The 17,697-nt window shown below is 42.3% G+C and overlaps 1 protein-coding gene across 3 annotated transcripts; it reads left to right on the top strand.

Annotated features, from left to right (window-relative positions):
• Window positions 1–435: 435 nt before the first annotated feature.
• On the top strand, window positions 436–15,569 carry LOC113031932 (glycerol-3-phosphate dehydrogenase 1-like protein). Of its 3 annotated transcripts, XR_013911986.1 has the most exons (9): window positions 436–594; window positions 2,763–2,940; window positions 4,330–4,470; window positions 6,452–6,590; window positions 9,663–9,775; window positions 10,350–10,586; window positions 10,753–10,859; window positions 11,028–11,158; window positions 14,154–14,484. XR_013911986.1 is itself a non-coding variant. In XM_026184489.2 (8 exons), the coding sequence occupies exons 1-8, from the start codon at window positions 551–553 to the stop codon at window positions 14,248–14,250; spliced, it is 1,017 nt and encodes a 338-aa protein (XP_026040274.2). In that variant the 5' UTR covers window positions 436–550; the 3' UTR covers window positions 14,251–15,569. The 3 variants fall into 3 exon arrangements, 2 of the variants coding, with proteins under 2 accessions (XP_026040274.2, XP_026040273.2); XM_026184489.2 differs by lacking the exon at window positions 11,028–11,158 and having other exon boundaries at window positions 2,763–2,901; window positions 14,154–15,569; XM_026184488.2 differs by lacking the exon at window positions 11,028–11,158 and having other exon boundaries at window positions 14,154–15,569.
• Window positions 15,570–17,697: the final 2,128 nt, after the last annotated feature.

Here is a 17,697-nt window from a genome sequence, read left to right as displayed (position 1 = left end):
AGCTTGTACTCACTACAGCCTGTACATACTTATAGTTATAGAATATTCACAACATACTTCATACCGTGTACATTATAACATACCATAATAGACCCATTTCTGTAATATACTCACATATCTATATTATTGCTAATATATATTGTAATATATCTATATCACTAAGCACTTCTGGATGGATGCAAACTGCATTTCGTTGCCCTGTACCTGTGCATGTGCAATGACAATAAAGTTGAATTCTATTCTATTCACTTAAAGGAGCCTCGCTGTGACGTAATCGACCTTCACATGCGGCCTCCGAAGAACGCAGGGACACAGCCCTCCTGAGGATTACCCAGAATCCCTTGCTAATCCTAGTGGGTGCAGGGCGACATTTGACACTGGGTGGCGCTATTGTGCCAGGATGTAACCCTAAACTCTATTACATGAGCATGTGTATTTTGCGCATTAGCGGCCTGGACTTCTGCCTGGAGTCACGTGACTTTTCATTGAAGGGGCACGTGCGCCGGAGCTTCAGCTTCAAACGGACCATCACGAGCAGGAAGCGGCTCCCATGGCCTCTCCACTGAAAGTGTGCATAGTCGGGTCTGGAAACTGGTAAGCTCTTATGATGCTGACGTTGTTGCCGGACGCGGTGCTGCAAACAGGTTGTTGCATCTGTCGGTGTGCGGAGTGTCGTTAGTGCCTACCTGGTTTGTAAGCGTCCTCCTGGAGTCAGCTACGAGGAGCTGGAACAGAGCTTCTTCAGCATAAGCACAGTGCTTTCCTGGTCGTGTTCCTTTTTAATTTCATATTAACTGGTGATGTTAGTTTAAGTGTTGCATGTTTCAGGTGACACATCCGGAAGTTTGCCTTTTTCCAACAGCTGTCCCCTCTGTCTGTCGGCATCCTGCGGTTTGACATATGATAAGATAAGATAAGTTAAGATAAGATAAGATAACTCTTTATTGTCATTGCACAGTCATACATAGTACAGTAGTACAATGAAATTGGAAAAACTGTCCTACGTCGGCACTACATATAACACAACACGACACGATATGACACATCACAACGTAACAAACAACACAACACAGTATATTAACTTAGTATAAAAAAGAAGAATAAGTGTATGTGTATTGCACACTGTTATTATTGCACATTAATTATTATTGCACCTTGTTATAAATATAAATATTATTGTTATTGTTTTAAACATTGTTACCTCCCCCTAAAAAGTCCAGGGAGGTATCCAGTCAGGTCAGCTATTTACATTGATCAGGGCTATTGCCCTGTTGTAACAGCTGTCCTTGAGTCTATTTGTTCGGGACCTCAGCAGCCTGAACCTCCTGCCAGACGGCAGCAGCTTAAACACCTGGTGTCCTGGGTGTGTGCAGGGCTCGCTGATACAGGGCTCGCTGAAAACAACAGCTAGTCTGTAGTTAATATTGACACGTATATGAATTTCCATTCTGTTCTGACAGAAACACAAATTATTCTCAGCAAAAAAAAAGTTAATTCGATGTTTTATTCCGCTAAACCATAATAATGTGGTTCGGTGAGATAAATCTGAAGCCAACATTTACCCCTGACACCAGCTGAGTGAAGGGACCTCGAGCTTACCTGCATCCGGGTCACTCTTTCAGCTGTTCATTTAAAATATGCGCACAAGTTCACTGGTGATGGTCAGCAGCCTGCTCCATAAACATGAAACTATGGCGTTATGTTGTGAGCCCCTCACAAACAAATAAAGAAATGTGCCATATGCTTCATGAGCACAGAGGGAGGGCGTGCTGGACATCAGTCAGCATAGAAACAGACCAAAACTTTAAGAACCGGGTTTGTTTGATTTGTTTCCTGTAGGCTGTAAGTAAGTGTTGTTTATTTCAGCATGAAACACGCGCCGTAGTAAGTTCAGGGACTGATCCGTGTGGTAACTCGAGCTTCAGTGCCTACAAGTGTCTCAAAGTTTGATGTGACTAAAGACTGAAAATGTCACCGTCACCAGTTCATACAAGCCTGAGTGCATGTCCATGTCAACATGACTACAGGTAACATTACAAAACAGTGTTTTCTTCAAAAATAAATATGTTTAATGAAGCCTGCTGATTGGACTTGTACAGAGTATTATAGTTCCCAGATTGATTATGACGCCACTGACAGCATACACTCACCACGCATGACCAGAGTTTCTCATTTGACTTGAGGATAAAAATGTCAAATGTTTGTTTGTTTGTTTGTTTGTTTGTTTTTAATTGAAATGTAAGATGGTAAAAACAGTAACAGTGGGCTTAGTAACTCAGCTATGGCTGTCAGAGTAGACTGATGTCGGGTCAGATTGTGCTTACACTGGGAAACAAAAGCAGAGTTTTGTTATTTTATTTTCCCCATAAACCTTAAAAGGCATCAGTGGCAGACTCTGCTATAAAATCAGTGAGCGTGTTACAGCCCATCAGTGTGGTGTTTAGTGAACAATAACCTTCCCTTTGTCATCTCTGGACTCTTAGTGCATGTTTTCACCTGTGTAACACCTCGATCAGAATCTGTTTTGTTTACATGAAGCAACAGTAGGATCGTGTTCCCGGACAAGAACACTAGCACACCTCCTTAATCCTTCATATGCTTAATCACCTCTCACACCAACTCTCTTCCACTCGAAAAATTCACAAGAATGAAGCTAACGAAGTAGTTTAGGATGGTCCAATTGATTAGCTGACTGAATGATTAATTGATCAATGCCTTGAAACATCTAGAAATATTTGCTGATCTCTGTGTCTTTGTTGCAGGGGCTCTGCTATTGCCAGGATTATCGGAGATAATGCCAGGACATTGCAGCATATTGCTACCACTGTGAAGATGTGGGTGTTTGAAGAAAATATTAATGGCAGGAAGCTTAGCGACATCATCAACACTGAGCATGAAAACGTTAAGTACCTTCCTGGATACAAACTACCAGAGAATGTGGTGAGAAGTAGTATGATGTCATTCTTTTGCTGAGCTCATTGAACTCTGCAGAGCACTAAAGCTGCACTATACTGCCAAAAGTATTCACTCACCCAAGTCATCGAATTCAGGTGTTCCAGTCACTTCCATCAAGAACCCAGGCATGTAGACTGCTTCTGCAAACATCATAGATCAGTGTGATGATGGGATGCAACAAGGCCGGTCATAAATATCCTCTTTATCAAATATTCCACAGTCAGCTTCTAGTGGTATTTTAACAAAGTCGAAGCCTACCACTCAGCCACAGAGCAGGGTCAGCGCACAGTGCACCGAGGTCACCGGCTTTCTGCTACAGGCCTCCAAACTTTATGTTGCCTTCAGATTAGCTGAAGAACAGTGCATAGAGTTCTTCATGGAATGGGTCACCATGGATGCTGTATCCATCACCAAGCACAATGCAAAGCATCCGGTGCAGTTGTGTAAAGCACGCTGACCTGAACTCTAGAGCAGTTCACTGGAGTCACAAATCGTGCAATGATGGACAAGCTGGCGTTTGGTGGCTGCCAGGAGAGCGATACGTGTCTGACCGCAATGACTGCAGTGTCCATATCGACATGGTTGAGAGACTTTGGTGTGGAAGAACTCGACTAGAGTCCTCACCTCAATCGGACAGAACACCGCTGGGATAAATTAGAGTGGAGACTGCGAGCCAGGCCTTACATCAGTGTCTGACTTCACAAACGCGCTTCAGGAAGGAGGTCAAGAATTTACGGAAGCTTGTTTCTGCCAGTAAAAAAGAAAAATGTATCCATAACTCGAAATTTTGAGTTACCTCTGCCAGTCAGTAATCTACATGAATGTCATTTTCTTGTTACTTGGAAGGATATGGCGCGCTCAAAACCGGAGCGCAACAAATTGGCGCCTGCGAGAGTTCGTTCGCTGATAGTGACGCCACGTGATTCAGCTAATAACACAAGGCTTTCATCATGTGTGAAGCCAGGCTGAAAATAGTCAGCAGTTTGTGCATTCATGACTGGCTGTAGTACTGGTAGCTTAGCATAGCATTTGTAGCTGAGGGTAACAAGGAAAAGACGGCATTCACGTAGCTTACTGATTGGTAGAGTTGACTCGAGATTTGGAGAAAATAAGCACACTACGCAATGTGGAGATCCTTCTCGTTAAAGCTGGAGCTGTTATCGTTGCAAAGGGTTGGATGACTTTCTATTAAACCCTTAGATTAAGACTGGGGTGTCACCCCAGTTCATGTATGGCTGAAGACAGACGAGTGAATATTTTTGGCAATATGGTGGAAGTGTGTAACACAGTACGGTGGGGAAATCACCCAGACTCACAGGATTATTCAAAGCCTACTCAGCTTTGAATTGAATGGCGCTTCTGTCGTCTCCGTAGGTGGCTGTACCAAAGCTCTCTGATGCTGCTATGGGAGCTGACCTGCTGGTGTTTGTCGTCCCTCATCAGTTCATTAGGAAACTCTGTGATGAAATGGTGGGCTGTGTCTCTGCCAGAGCTCGAGGAATCACGCTCATAAAGGTAATGATGCCCATTTCACCGTCTCGCTATCTCACACTCCACTGCTGCTTTTAACTTTCCAAATTCTGCAGAGCAAAGACCTGACACAGGATCTGAGCCGTGCATACAAACTCAGCTGAACATGCCCGGAGTATCTTTGTTATGTGGATTTGCTTCTAACAGGATCCCTAATGATCAGGATAAGCGGTCACATAAAGCTGTTTTTTGGTTCATATTGCCAGTAAGTGTCTCCAGCCATCCATAAAACACAGCGAAGGTCTTTGGGGTAGTAAAGGTGTAAGGACATTTGGCACACAGACTGCAGTAGCCAGGGATCCGGTGATGTGCAGTATTCATTTTGTGATCAAATATGTCGACAAAGTGAGCGTGTGCGCTGAAGAGTGAGTTTGATGTTTGGATGCCTCTCTTCCACAGGGACCCCCAACATTCTGATCCAAGCACTGTAAACAAAAACACACTAAACTCAGAGTCCAGTGTTTGTCTGTTTCAGTACTCATGACGCATTCATGGCTGTGTATTGCATTAGTACATATTTTGAGCACATATTTTGCAGGGCAGCCTGTAAGTGCTGCTGTTAAAGCTTTGGCTGCACCCTGGAGCTACGTGGCAGGCAGGAAGAGCCACAATACAGCACTTGGGAAATGAGAAGTAAACTCACAAGCAGTCTTTTAATGTTACGCTTATACCAAGTACAAAATAATATAGATCAAAAACAAGGAAACCAAAACTACAGATCTTCTGTGAACCAGCGCTAAGAAGGGCAAACCAAGCGTCCCAGCAGGTCTCACTGCCTGTCTTGTCTGTCATACATCCCTCCTGGCACGTATCCACCTACTCCACCCTGCCTGCACTCTTCTTCACCTCTCTTTTGCACTTTTCCATGTGTCTCTTTCATTCGCATACACTAGTCATCACATGACCTGCAACACCTTCACCTACTTTTCTGTCACCCTCAGCTGCCACGTAAGATCCCACAGTTCCTCTCTTGGTGCCTCATCTTTCTCTAGCTCCACAGGGTCACATCGCAGGCGTCCATCAGCGTACTCAAAGCAAGCGTCACGTCTGTAGTGCTCTTTCTCTGCATGAAGCCACACTCCCCTTCACTGATCATCACCTTTAACCACTCTTTCCCATACCTCCATGGTATCTGTCTCAGGCTTTATCCCTCAGTAGTTACTACAGCTCTGCACATTACTCTGTTCTTAAAAACTGGTACCAGTGCACTTCTCCATTCCTCGGCCATCCCCTAACCAAACAGTACAATTTGAGTGTGTAACACTGTTGTTTCGAAGTCTTCGGTCTGTAGTTACAGGCTGTTTGTAGCCTGTCCAAATTTGGCACGAGTGTCATTTTTTGCATTTGCCATCAACATGTGTGACTCATTTGGTGACACTGAGGTCTATTAACAAATTTCTAGGCACAATAAGGGGTGTAAACTATAACGCATGGTGGAAGTAGATCATATCTATGTGTTTTGTGGATGCTGTGGTCCTACTGGGCTCATCAAATGCTGATCTCCACAAACTCCCTATCATCAGTCAGAACTGGTACCTCAGAATCCCACGTCATGGCTCTGAAGCTGAAAAGACTCCAGGTTAGAGAAGAATTGCTTCCTCTAGTCAAGAGCTCAAATATCTCTTGTTCACAAGTGGGTGAACAGGTGAGTGTGAGATGGACTGGTTCATCATCTGCAGTTATTTGGACTCTGTTTTGGTAGAGAGGGTGCTGGTGAATGTGTTTGGCTGCAAGCTGTGGGTAGTGACTGGAAGAATCAGGCTACATCAGAAATTAGCTTCATTTCAAGGGCTTAGCCTTGGGGTGAAGAGGTCAGTCAGAAGGAACATATCAGGGGGAGGCTGGTTTCCTCCCTTGACTTTCTGCATGCATCCATCTACAGCATGGGTATAAGCAGCTGTGTCCTTTATGGCTCATCCTGTATGCCATCGCTCATCCACCACCGCCCCTCTCATTACTGTCTCAGGGTATATATGAGGGTCCAGAGGGCCTGAGGCTGATCTCTGACGTCATTCGTGAGAAGATGGAGATTGATGTCAGTGTCCTGATGGGAGCAAACATCGCCAACGAAGTAGCAGCTGAGAAGTTCTGTGAATCCACCATCGGTGAGTAGAATCCACGTGGAAAATGTTATTCAGTAGATTCTATTACTGCCTGCTGTAACTGGCATGTTGTGGATTTAAAAAGAACAAACGGGACCTGGAAGAGAAGAAATGTTTTGTTTTTTTGTCCCCTTGGCTTGATTGGATGGGAGTGTAGGGTCTCTGCCTGGTTTAGGAAGCAGACTCATACTGGCAGAGTTCATACTGGGAGATGGTGCGTGATCTGAATTTGAGTCAGCGTTCTGAATAAAGTGCGTGCTAGCAAAGATCAAAATTGTGTAAAACTGAGCTGGAAAACCATGTGGAGCTGGAGCTGGGAGATGCTGTGGGCTTCATGGCATTCACACGTTGTGTAATAATGTAAGGACAACATCAGATGGATTCGTCATTAATACATATAAAGCTTCAGAAAAGTCTTTTAAAAGATGTATTTGTTGCGGATCATGAGTAATGTTCCCAGGCGAGTCTTTAGTTGTTTTTTCTTAACTTAGCTTTAACTGGTTAGCCTGGAATTTTCTGGATTTATTGTAGGGCTGAACGATTATGGAAAATAATCTAATTGCGATTTTTTTGCCCCAATATTGCGATGCGATATGCGATATGCGATTATTTTTTTTTAAGGTCTTTGTCTTCTGTATTATTAAACAAAGACAAGCAATACATCATATAGTATGGCCAATACTATATTACATTAATTTTAAACTGTTCTTTCCTGGAAGACAGACCTCTGTTATGATGACATGAGGTGATGCATGAATTGATGACTGACATTTTTATTTAACTTCTTCAATCACAACAGTATATTTGAACATACACAATAGTTTATTTTTAGCTTACAAACATCTGAGCATAAAGTGCTGACAAGGAACCCTGGTGTAAACATTAAAATGAAAGTCAGTACAATGTGCAGATTGCAGAAATATACATAAAAAAAATCTGTGGCTTTACCACACTCAGTTTTTCGACATCTGTGAACTACTAGACAGTCATTCAATTAAAAAATAATATTAAATAAATCAAACTAATAAATAAAAAATACACACATCTTACTGATCTCTGCAGTCAGTAACATTACACATAAAGTGCAAACATAATAGCAATTGTATAAACACACACACAAACACGCCTTTAAAGTTTAAAGGCGTGAAATTGGACGGTCTAGTTCTGATTAGCGTCACCGCTGTCTCGGTGGAGTTTAATAAACTCGGCCGTCTGCTTCTTGCTATCTAAAATATAACCAGACACTGGTGTAAATTCTCGACTGTCTCATACTTCTGTTTAATAAGTTTTCTGTTTGACGTTTAGTCAGCTGTGTGAAAACCAAGGAGGAACCCACCCGGGGGATTAATAAAGTTTTATTTTATCTAATCTAATAACTTTAATCTCAGCCAAACCGATTTACTCACGAACAAACAAAACACTGAAAAAAGCCCAACAATAACATTTTTAGGTTGTCTAAGTGACTTATATATTACGTTTAACCCGAGCAGCGAAAGTCCGCGGTGATCTGAAAATGATGTGCCGGGAGTTGTGCCGTTCTCGGCCGCATCAGTAACCCTCGAGCTCCCGGCTAGCTGTCGAGCTGGTGGGTAGCAGACGCCTCTGAAAACGTCGAAGCACTTTTGCAAATATGGGATATCTTGATAAACCGAGCAGATATTTGATGTTTACACAACTACTTTCTCGCCTGAAAATATGTTAAAAGTTTATTTTGTGACCCAGAAAGATTAGTATGAGTAATTTTAAAACTTAGTAGCGGCCGCCATTGCTGGAAACTGGAGTTTGGCTGGGCCGCGCTATGAATTCTGGGATATGGTAGTAATTTGGACAGCCTTCGGCGCGTCGCTGTGACGTAATCGGTCTACAAATGCGGCCTCAGGAGGATGCAGCCCATGAATTTGGACATGTCCAGAGTATAATCGCAGCCTTTGCGGTTAGAAAATTGCACTTGATCATGTCGCGATATTATCGCAAATGCGATATATCGTTCAGCCCTAATTTATTGCCATGTTCAAAGTTCTCCAAACTCAGCCTTTGCACCAGAAATCGTCTTTTTGTCACTTATTTCATTTAATTCCAGTTTCAGTTTTCTCAGATTGCTAACTATATGTTATTGTGGTGAAGGTTTTTTTCATTATTTTTCTTGTTTTAATAGTAAAATATTATTCTGTTACTACTTTTCCTGCTTCCTTTAAACGCACAGTGATATTACTGGACGCTCAGTGTTTACACTGCCTGTTCTTTTGTGAAATAACTTGCTCTTTAAGAATATCTGCTCATTGGTGGTGTAACTCCTTTGTGTCTCTGAGAGACAGACACCAGTCTGAGTGTCTGTGATATCCCTCATAATGGAGCTGCTAACTAAAAGTAGTCTAAGCAAGAATCTGAGTGCTGTTCTAGTGAAAAGAAGTCCCTGAGAGCTGAACGATGTAAAGCCAAGCATCACAAAGACCAAAGTTACTCATTTATTGTTCGAGCATGTCTGTAGACTCCCTGTTGACTGCTCGGGAGCCTCCTTGGGTGGATTGGGAACAGGACCTTGCCAACCAATAGCTCCAACAGCTCTGTGCTTCATTAGCAGGAAGCCAAGCCATGCATTAGCAATTAGGGATTAATCATCTATTCAAGGCTATTTTGAGAACTGATGAGCATAATGGTCAGTAATGCGATAAGACAGTTTCAAGTTTACCTGTTCAAATAAATTAGTAATTAGTGATCTGGCTTATTTGTATACTTGAGCCTAAAGATTATACTTGGATTAGACTGATTTCCACATCTCCTGTGATTTGTCCGTCCATCCATCTTCTGGGGCCAGGTACGGTAGGCAGCAGCCTAAGCAGAGAAGCCCACACCTCCCTCTCCCCGGCCACCTCCTGTACAGTGTCCTGGGTCTGCCCCGGGTCCTCCTCAGAACACCTCACCCGGGACATATTCTTGCCAGACGCCCGAACCGTCTCAACTGGCTCCCTTCTGTCATGGTCCTGAGTTTGGTGACCCAGTGTTTGTTTTGGATTATTGACATGCTTTATTTCAGCGAGTTCTGACCATCAGATCGTGTGTGTGTGTGTGTGTTAGGCAGCAGGAATGTGGAGAATGGTCTACTGTTCAAAGAGTTACTGACGACTCCAAACTTCAGGATCACAGTAGTGGAGGATGCTGACACAGTGGAGCTGTGTGGAGCTTTGAAGGTAAACACTTACACATGACACTGAATCAAATACTCTATAATCACATGGCTACCAGCACGGTCTCTCTGTAGTTACTGTCGACTGTAAGGATGTTTGGAGTCTAAATGTCTGTGTAACACTGAAATGTGAAACCTTTTGCTGGTAAAGAGGCAGAACCAGTGTCTGTGGTTATGAAACCAAACTGTCCTTCGTTCCATCTTGAAATATGATTTGACGCCTTCGCCGGGACTTCTTTTGTCATATTTTCAATGGGTGTCAGATATGTAATTGGCCACAGGTGTTGACTGCATGGAACCTATGAATAAACTGATATTCCAAATGCTCTGTGGTTTGGTGAATGCAGCGTCGATGATTTTCATCATTTTATACTATATGTATATATTTTTTTAAGAGTAGTGTTTAAATTGGAGCATGGGTGCACCAACACACTTGAACAGTCGTGTTAATAATGAGCTTTATTAGGTGTGAGGTGATGCACTCATCAGTACATGATTTTCAGTCTTCTGTTAGTTGCATTGAGAGCTTTACATCATTTTCTAAATGTGTGTTTTTGTTTTGTTCATTGCTGGTGAAGAACATCGTTGCAGTGAGTGCAGGTTTTTGTGATGGCTTGCAGTGTGGAGACAACACCAAGGCAGCTGTGATCCGTCTGGGCTTGATGGAGATGATAACCTTCGCCCAACTCTTTTCTAAGAATGGCGTGGTTTCCACATCGACCTTTCTGGAGAGCTGTGGTGTGGCCGACCTCATCGCTACGTGCTATGGCGGCCGCAATCGACGAGCAGCAGAGGCCTTTGTTAGAACAGGGAAGGTATGTGCACCGTCACGTTTGGTTGTTGTAGTGTATCTGCTCTCTTTCCTCATTACGCATTACTATGTAAAGCTTTATTAGCTCGAACTGTTTTTGGTTTGAAATGACGAACTGCTTTTTAATTGTGCACTTTCTTGTATTTTCTTCTTGTCACACCTGCTGATAGAGCATTGAAGTGCTGGAGAAGGAGATTTTCAATGGTCAGAAGCTCCAGGGTCCTGCCACCTCAGCTGAGGTTTACCGCATCCTCCAACAGAAGTGCCTGGTGAATAGGTCTGTAATCAAGTTTCTTTGTCTGTCTATTGTATTATTTTTTTTTCTTTTTTGACATGTAACGCAGCTCTGTGCTATATTTTGACTGTAAACTACCTGTCAAAAGTTTGAACATTTATTGGTTTGTCTTTATTTTTACTAAGTAGCTGCCCTTTGCTTTGTTGACAGAGCTGCAAACCCTCATCCTTCTCTTAATGAGCTTCATGATGCAGTCACCTGAAATGGTTTTCCTCACAGGTGTGCCTGACAGGGTTCATTGGTGTAATTTGGGACCATCAGTTGTGTTGTGCAGCAGTCAGGTTGGTACACAGCTGACAGCCCTGTTTGACAGAATCAATCAGCTAAGTAAAGAGAAATGACATCATTACTTTAAGAACTGAAGCTCAGTCCAGAAAATTGCAAAAACTTGAGGACGCCCCAGGAAAGGAAGACCAAGAGTCGCCTCCACTGCTGAGGATGCATGCATCTCACCTCAGTGTTATGTCTTTTCGGGTTCTTTAAATGAACAAACGGGGTTGGGTCAGTTTAGCCCCTTTTACTCAGCATCCGCATTTATGACGAAGGGCAACAAAGTAGAATGGCTCATTTTCGTGGACAACCAGCGTGAGCCTTGTGTGAAAAGGCGAATGTCTAACCCAACGTAAGGATGACAGAAGGAACCCACAGCAAATATATTTAATCAAAAATAGCCAGGTCAACTTCTATTTCTGTTACGGACTAGTAACATTTCTGTCCGTGAAATTTACCCATTCGTTATCTCTACGGGAATCCTCCATCACTCTAATTATTACCCAACATCATTTGCCCTTCATAGTCACTGCAGCGTGACATTTCCAACAGTAGGTGGTGCCATCGTCCCATTTAGCAGGATGTAACTTGAACCATTTTTAACTATGTTACACATGGTTCCCACTGTGAAGCATGGAGGGGAAGGTGTGATGGTGTGGAGGTGATTTGCTGGTGACACTGTTGGGGATTTATTCAAAACTGAAGGCACACTAACCCAGCATGGCTACCACAGCAGCCACATGCCATCCCATCTGGTTTGCTTTTACTTGCACCATCATTTACTTTGTTTGAATATGACAATGACCCGAAACACGGTCACCTGACCTAAAGCCAGTGGAGACGGTTTGGGATGAGATGGAGAACAAAGTGAAGGCAAAGGACCAACGAGTGCTCGGCTTCTCTGGGAACTCCTTCAAGACTGTTGGAAAACTGTCTCAGGTGACGACCTCGTGAAGCTCATGGAGAGAATGAAGAGTGTGTGCAGCAGCAATCAAAGCAAAGGGCGGCTACGTGGAAGAATCTCAAATATAAATATGTTATTTCACACTTTTGTTTACTAAATAATTCCACATGTGTTCATTCATAGTTTTGATGCATTCGGTTTGAATCTACAGTGTAAACAGGCATGAAAATAACGGAAAACCATTAAATGACAAGGTGTGTCCAGACTTTTGACTGGTAGTGTATAACAAGTACAGAGCTTGAATTAGGGATTTCAATTTTAGTTTATCTTTACATATAATTGGGAGCAGTGGGGAAATGCCTCAAAAATACACATATACATAAAATGGTGACAGAGGGACCCTTAGGCCCCTCCTCGATTCAGAGATGGTCTTTCCCTTTTCACGTAAATGGCCCCTTGACTCTGCGCTCAGGATAGGACAGATTAGATGATTAGATCATGTCTACATGATCTAAAAGCAGATTACTCCAATCTTCCTGAACAGGATAGGGTAAGTATCAGTCCCTGATATGATTCACACCTACTGTACTCTGTGAGCGCCTGGCAGCACAAGAACCAGGCTAACCAAAGGTCAGAGAGTCCTGATCCCCCAGAAGGGACTGGCCCCCATCCAACTACCAACCAATAGCCTGCCTCAGCACAACAGCGACGCTGCTGTCAGGCATCATAGCAGGTGATATGGTTGGAGATTTATTAAGAATTTAAGATAGATCTTAACCAGAGCTCGTGACCACAGGGATATAAATAAACTAGTAAATCAACAGCTTCACTTTTATGTTGAGATCTTTCTTCACCACCATGGACGACATCAGCCTGTCTGTCAATCTCCCAGTCCACTCCTCCCCTCACTCGTGAACAAGACCCCAAGATACTCCACTTGGGGCACCAGCCCCTGCCTTCTTTGGTGACAACCATGGTCTTGGAACTGGAGGTGCTGATTTTCATTCCTGAGTGGTGGGCTGCAGACCACTGTGAGCTGGAGCTCACCACTAAATGAAGCCAACAGAACCGTGTCCAGGCAGACTTCCCAATATAACTGCCAGAATCAGTAACAAAGATAAACCCTAGCGAAGTCCAACACCAGGGGAAGAAGCCTGACTTACCGCCACCGGTGTAGTCCAAGCTCTCGCTGTGGTTGTACAGGAACCATGTGACTTGTAATAACAGACCAGACACCCCTTAGTCCCTCAGCACCTGCCACTGAATCCCTTAAGGAATGTGTCGAAATTCCTTTTCCAAGTCCACAAAACACATGTAGACTGGTTGGGCAAACTCCCACGTGCACTGGAATGTCCCTGACTTGATAAAGAGCTGGTCCAGCATTCCCCTGTCCAGGACAAAAACGACATTAATGAATCTGACGTTCAACTAATGATGGATTCTTGCTTCCAGTGCCCTCACCTGGACTTTCCTGGGGAGGTTGAGGAGTGTGTTCTCTCCATAACTGGAGCACAGCATTAAGTCCTCCTTACCAAAGAGTGGTTTAAGTGCCTAAGTGACCTTGCCCCCGGTGACGGGCGTCATCCCTTTCCTCACAGAATCTGCTTCCTGTATGGAGGTCATGTCAGTGGGATTGAGTAGATGCTTGAAATGTGACGGCGCCATTTCTCCCCCATGTGGTTCGATGGCTACCACAAGCCACCTCTCAGCCGCTTATTATTATTATTATTATTATTATTATTATTATTATTATTACTACAACTACACACTTCGAAAGGATTTGAACTATTTTTAAACGCAGAAATAGGTAATAAAGAACAAACTCTCCCTAAACTCATTGAAGTTACTGTAATGAACCGCACTAGGATTCTACGCTGAAACAAACTGAAATATGTTACTGGGTCGTTTTGAGATCGTAGAGATGGTCATACTTTGGCTCATCAGTGTTTAGAACTTTCTTTCTGACTTTAAATTTGAATTTATTTACTTCTGTATTGTTGTTGTTTATCTAGTCTATATACGTTTGTTACATGTGAAATTAATAACTTGAATTTTCTCTTTTCTGCTTTGTCAAGCTCTAACTCTGTCCTTCCTCTCTCCAGGTTCCCTTTGTTCACAGCAGTTTATCAGATTTGTTTTGAGAAGAGGCCAGTCCAAGAAATGATTTCCTGCCTGCAAAGCCACCCAGAGGACATGTGATCGCCTGGTGCGTCTCAGGAAGCTGTTGTTTTTCCATTGATCATTTTCATTCTAAGGTGACGTTTGCATTAGGTTCTTATTCTGTCAAAAACAATCCCCAACAGCTTTAAATAGAACACCCATAAAATAAAAAGTCCTTTGTACAAATTGAAATGATAAACTGTCAGAAAAAGTTCTTCCAGGCTTCCAACAGTGTAGGATGAAAAATAAATCCCCGTGTTAAAACACAACAAAGACTGACTCTCCCACTCAGTGTGTATCCATGCCAGCCCTTGAACCACTGTCACATATGAAAACGAGGTATAATCTGAGCTTCAAAACCGTGGAACAAATCACCCAATAACATCTATATAAGTGAAATTGTGTTTTAGCGTGGGCCTTTTGTGGCAGCTATATTTGTTTTTGTTACCTACACGACCAACTTCACATTTTTCTCGGCAGGTTGATTACCAAGCTGCCCACGGTGCTCCTTAGACTTAAAACACAACAGCACGCACAAGATCAGCTCTGGGTAGAGCATGTGTTTGTGTGTGAGCCTTGTGATAGGAATAGGCTGGGAAACAGATGAATGGATAATGAGCTTGTGTGTCTTTAGCTGTGATACTTCAGTGTGCTGATGTTGCAACCTTCTCAGAATTCTGCTGTTAATTTGTTGGAATAAATGCCACTCAGACTGATTTCTCCATGTTTTATCTAAAAGTTTTCATTGTTAATCTTGAATCGTGTCATGAGATGGATAATAGGTTACAGGTTACCATCTTTTAAAGGCTGCATTCTGTGTTTTTGATTTATTTTTGAAAGATTAACATTTGTCTCAGTTTGTGACCAAATATTTCTGGAACCTTTGCATTGCAGTATGTTTCTGTTTCTATCAGTGATTTATCAGATGTGTCACATATCAATAAGCAGTTGTGTGCTCATTAACATTGCTACCTTGCCTGTCAGTGGCCACCAGCATGGTCACTTTGACACACTGCATCCATCACACAGCAGAGGGCGATGCGCTTCAGTCACGGAGAAAATGTCTGCATTTCAATGTCTTTCCAGCTTCACTTGGCTTGTGTTCGTTCAGGTAAACGTAATGAATGGAAGTGAAACAAATAATTAATTTTGCTTGATCACATGTAGCACTAGCAAACCTTTGCCTCTTAAATTGATTTTGCATTAACAGACTAAACTTGAATGCCTTTGACAAAACCAGCACTGGCTGTCAGGTAAACTGTCCACGACACCTTTAGAGTTGCAGCAGGAAGCTACCCACTGAGGAAACATTAGTTACATTTTTGTTGCTATTCTGAAATAAAATATTAGAAACTACACTAAAGTGTTAAGTCTGAGTGTGACAAAGTGGGTGAGAAGACCATTTGTCTACATTCTTAGTTAACATTCTTGTTTTGATTTAACCATATTTCACATGTAATCAGCAATAGGCAAACATCTACTATCCCGGGTTTGTTTATGTTCTGCACTTTTACAGATTATATAATATAACATCTTGGTTTAAATCAATTCATGCAAGTTTGTTAAGTTAACATGTTATTTATTTCAACTGTTAATTTGTATTGTTTGAACTTACCTTTACCTACCTGTCTTCCAGAAGCAAAAGGAGGAAATGTAGTTCTACTTCCTGCTTTATACCTTCTGGGTTCATCTGAGGTCACAGGAAGAGACCAAGGGCAGGAGGGGAAGAATTCTTATAATTTAATAAAGTTGATTTTAAAGGGTTTATAAAGAAATAGATTTAATGTTGTGATATGTATTGATTACGCCAGAGTTTATGTTGCCAGTCAAGAGGAGTAGTAGAGGATGAATATAATCATGTTCATCTCACCTACCTACTGAATGGAATAGTCCAGAGGAGAAAGTGTTTGATTAAGGGGACTATTTAAGCAGACGAACTCAGGTGTTTCAGAAGAAGGGTTCAGGTCAGTGTAGCTGTGTGCAGTTTGACCTTAATTTCTGTTGATTTAAGTTCAGTTATGTTTATTTGAATTGAGTTTATTATAGAGTTGAGTTTCTTATTTGTTTCTTTGTAAATATTCTTGGGCCACAGAATGGTGAATAAATCACTTGCTACACTGGACAGCATCAGTCTCCTGCACTTCTTTGACCGCTTAAGTCGAGTCCTACCACACTGAGTTGTGGAACATTGAAAGGGGCCCCTTTTGAAATTTCTTTAGAAATTTTCTTTTATTAATATTTTTTTAAAATGACTGCAGCACAAATGTTTGACACCACTGTCGTTAAGACCTCTGATGACCTCTGGAATGACTTTAAAATGATAGCGGGACAGATGATGATTTTTGCAGCACAAACGTGGTTTCGGCTCCATCAGCACAAACGTTTGACACCACTTGAAGTAGACCTGGGGTAAAATTTGTAGTACTTTTTTAAAAGTATAAGCTGATTCACTAGTCCAGGCCACATATCTATAGAAAACCCAGCCCGCTGGCTCTGGACATTGTTTGGCAATTTACCACAATTATTCTCCCACCAAGATCTAATGGCCTGTAAGGATAAGTTAAAGCCAATGAATGACAGGCTGCCACCCATGGATAATATAGGTGGCTGTCAATCAGACTCTCTAAAGAAACTCAAGAAGAGATGAGAAACAAAGTCACTGACATCTATGAGTATGAAAAAGGTTCTAAAGCCATTTTACTCCAGTGAACCATGCTGTGAGCCATTATGCACCAATGGAGAGAACTTGGAACAGGGGTAAACCTAAGAAAGAGACTGGGTACAAATGGCATCCATTGGAGAGTTCAAGGTGAAAACCAGTGCCAGCCAAAAAGGGCACGTTTGGGAAGATATTCTGTGGATCCATGACACAAAGCTGAACTTGTTGCAAGATTTGTCGGTGGTAGTGTGGTGCTCTAGGGCTACTTTGCTGCTTCGGGACCTGGAAGACTTGCTGTAATACATGAAACCATGGATTCTGTTCTCTACAGGAGAATGTCCAGCTAGCATTTCATGCTCTGAAGCTTAAGTGCATTCAGGTTATGCAGCAGGACAATAATACGAAACAAACCAGTAAATGACAATCATAGTAAGTGCATAGGCATGAAGTGCTGTTTGAATGTGTGTGCGATTGAGTGGACGACACTCGTAGCAAGAGAGCGATCCCGTCTGCCATCATGTTAATTAATGAGGTCACTTGGATCAAGATTTGAGTGAGAGTTGAATCCCCTAGGAAAGGATCTCAAGATTGTATTATAGATATCTGACAGCTGGTGTGGTAGGCCACCACAAATATTTCATCTTCAAAGACTGGAGAAAATAAAATAAAAAAACTATATGCCTAACAGTAAAATCGTGCTCACTCACCTAATTACTCTGGACCTTGTTAGTATTTATTCATCAATCTTTAATCTCACAGAAATTATTCAAGTAATAATACAGTCACTTTTATATTAACCCATAATGCAAAAATACACGAACAAAACA

Source organism: Astatotilapia calliptera, chromosome 11 (genome assembly GCF_964374335.1).
Source record: "Astatotilapia calliptera chromosome 11, fAstCal68.1, whole genome shotgun sequence".
Lineage (NCBI taxonomy): Eukaryota > Metazoa > Chordata > Actinopteri > Cichliformes > Cichlidae > Astatotilapia > Astatotilapia calliptera.
Note: the sequence above shows the minus strand (reverse complement) of the source record. Positions and strands in the feature narration are given on the sequence as shown.

What these genes read in the sequence shown, in the direction of transcription:
- LOC113031932 (XM_026184488.2), top strand. Translation starts at nt 551, where the DNA reads ATGGCCTCTCCACTGAAAGTGTGCATAGTCGGGTCTGGAAACTG. An exon ending in ACAAACTACCAGAGAATGTG is followed by an intron (nt 2,941 to 4,329) that starts GTGAGAAGTAGT and finishes TCGTCTCCGTAG; the next exon opens with GTGGCTGTACCAAAGCTCTC. An exon ending in GTTCTGTGAATCCACCATCG is followed by an intron (nt 6,591 to 9,662) that starts GTGAGTAGAATC and finishes TGTGTGTGTTAG; the next exon opens with GCAGCAGGAATGTGGAGAAT.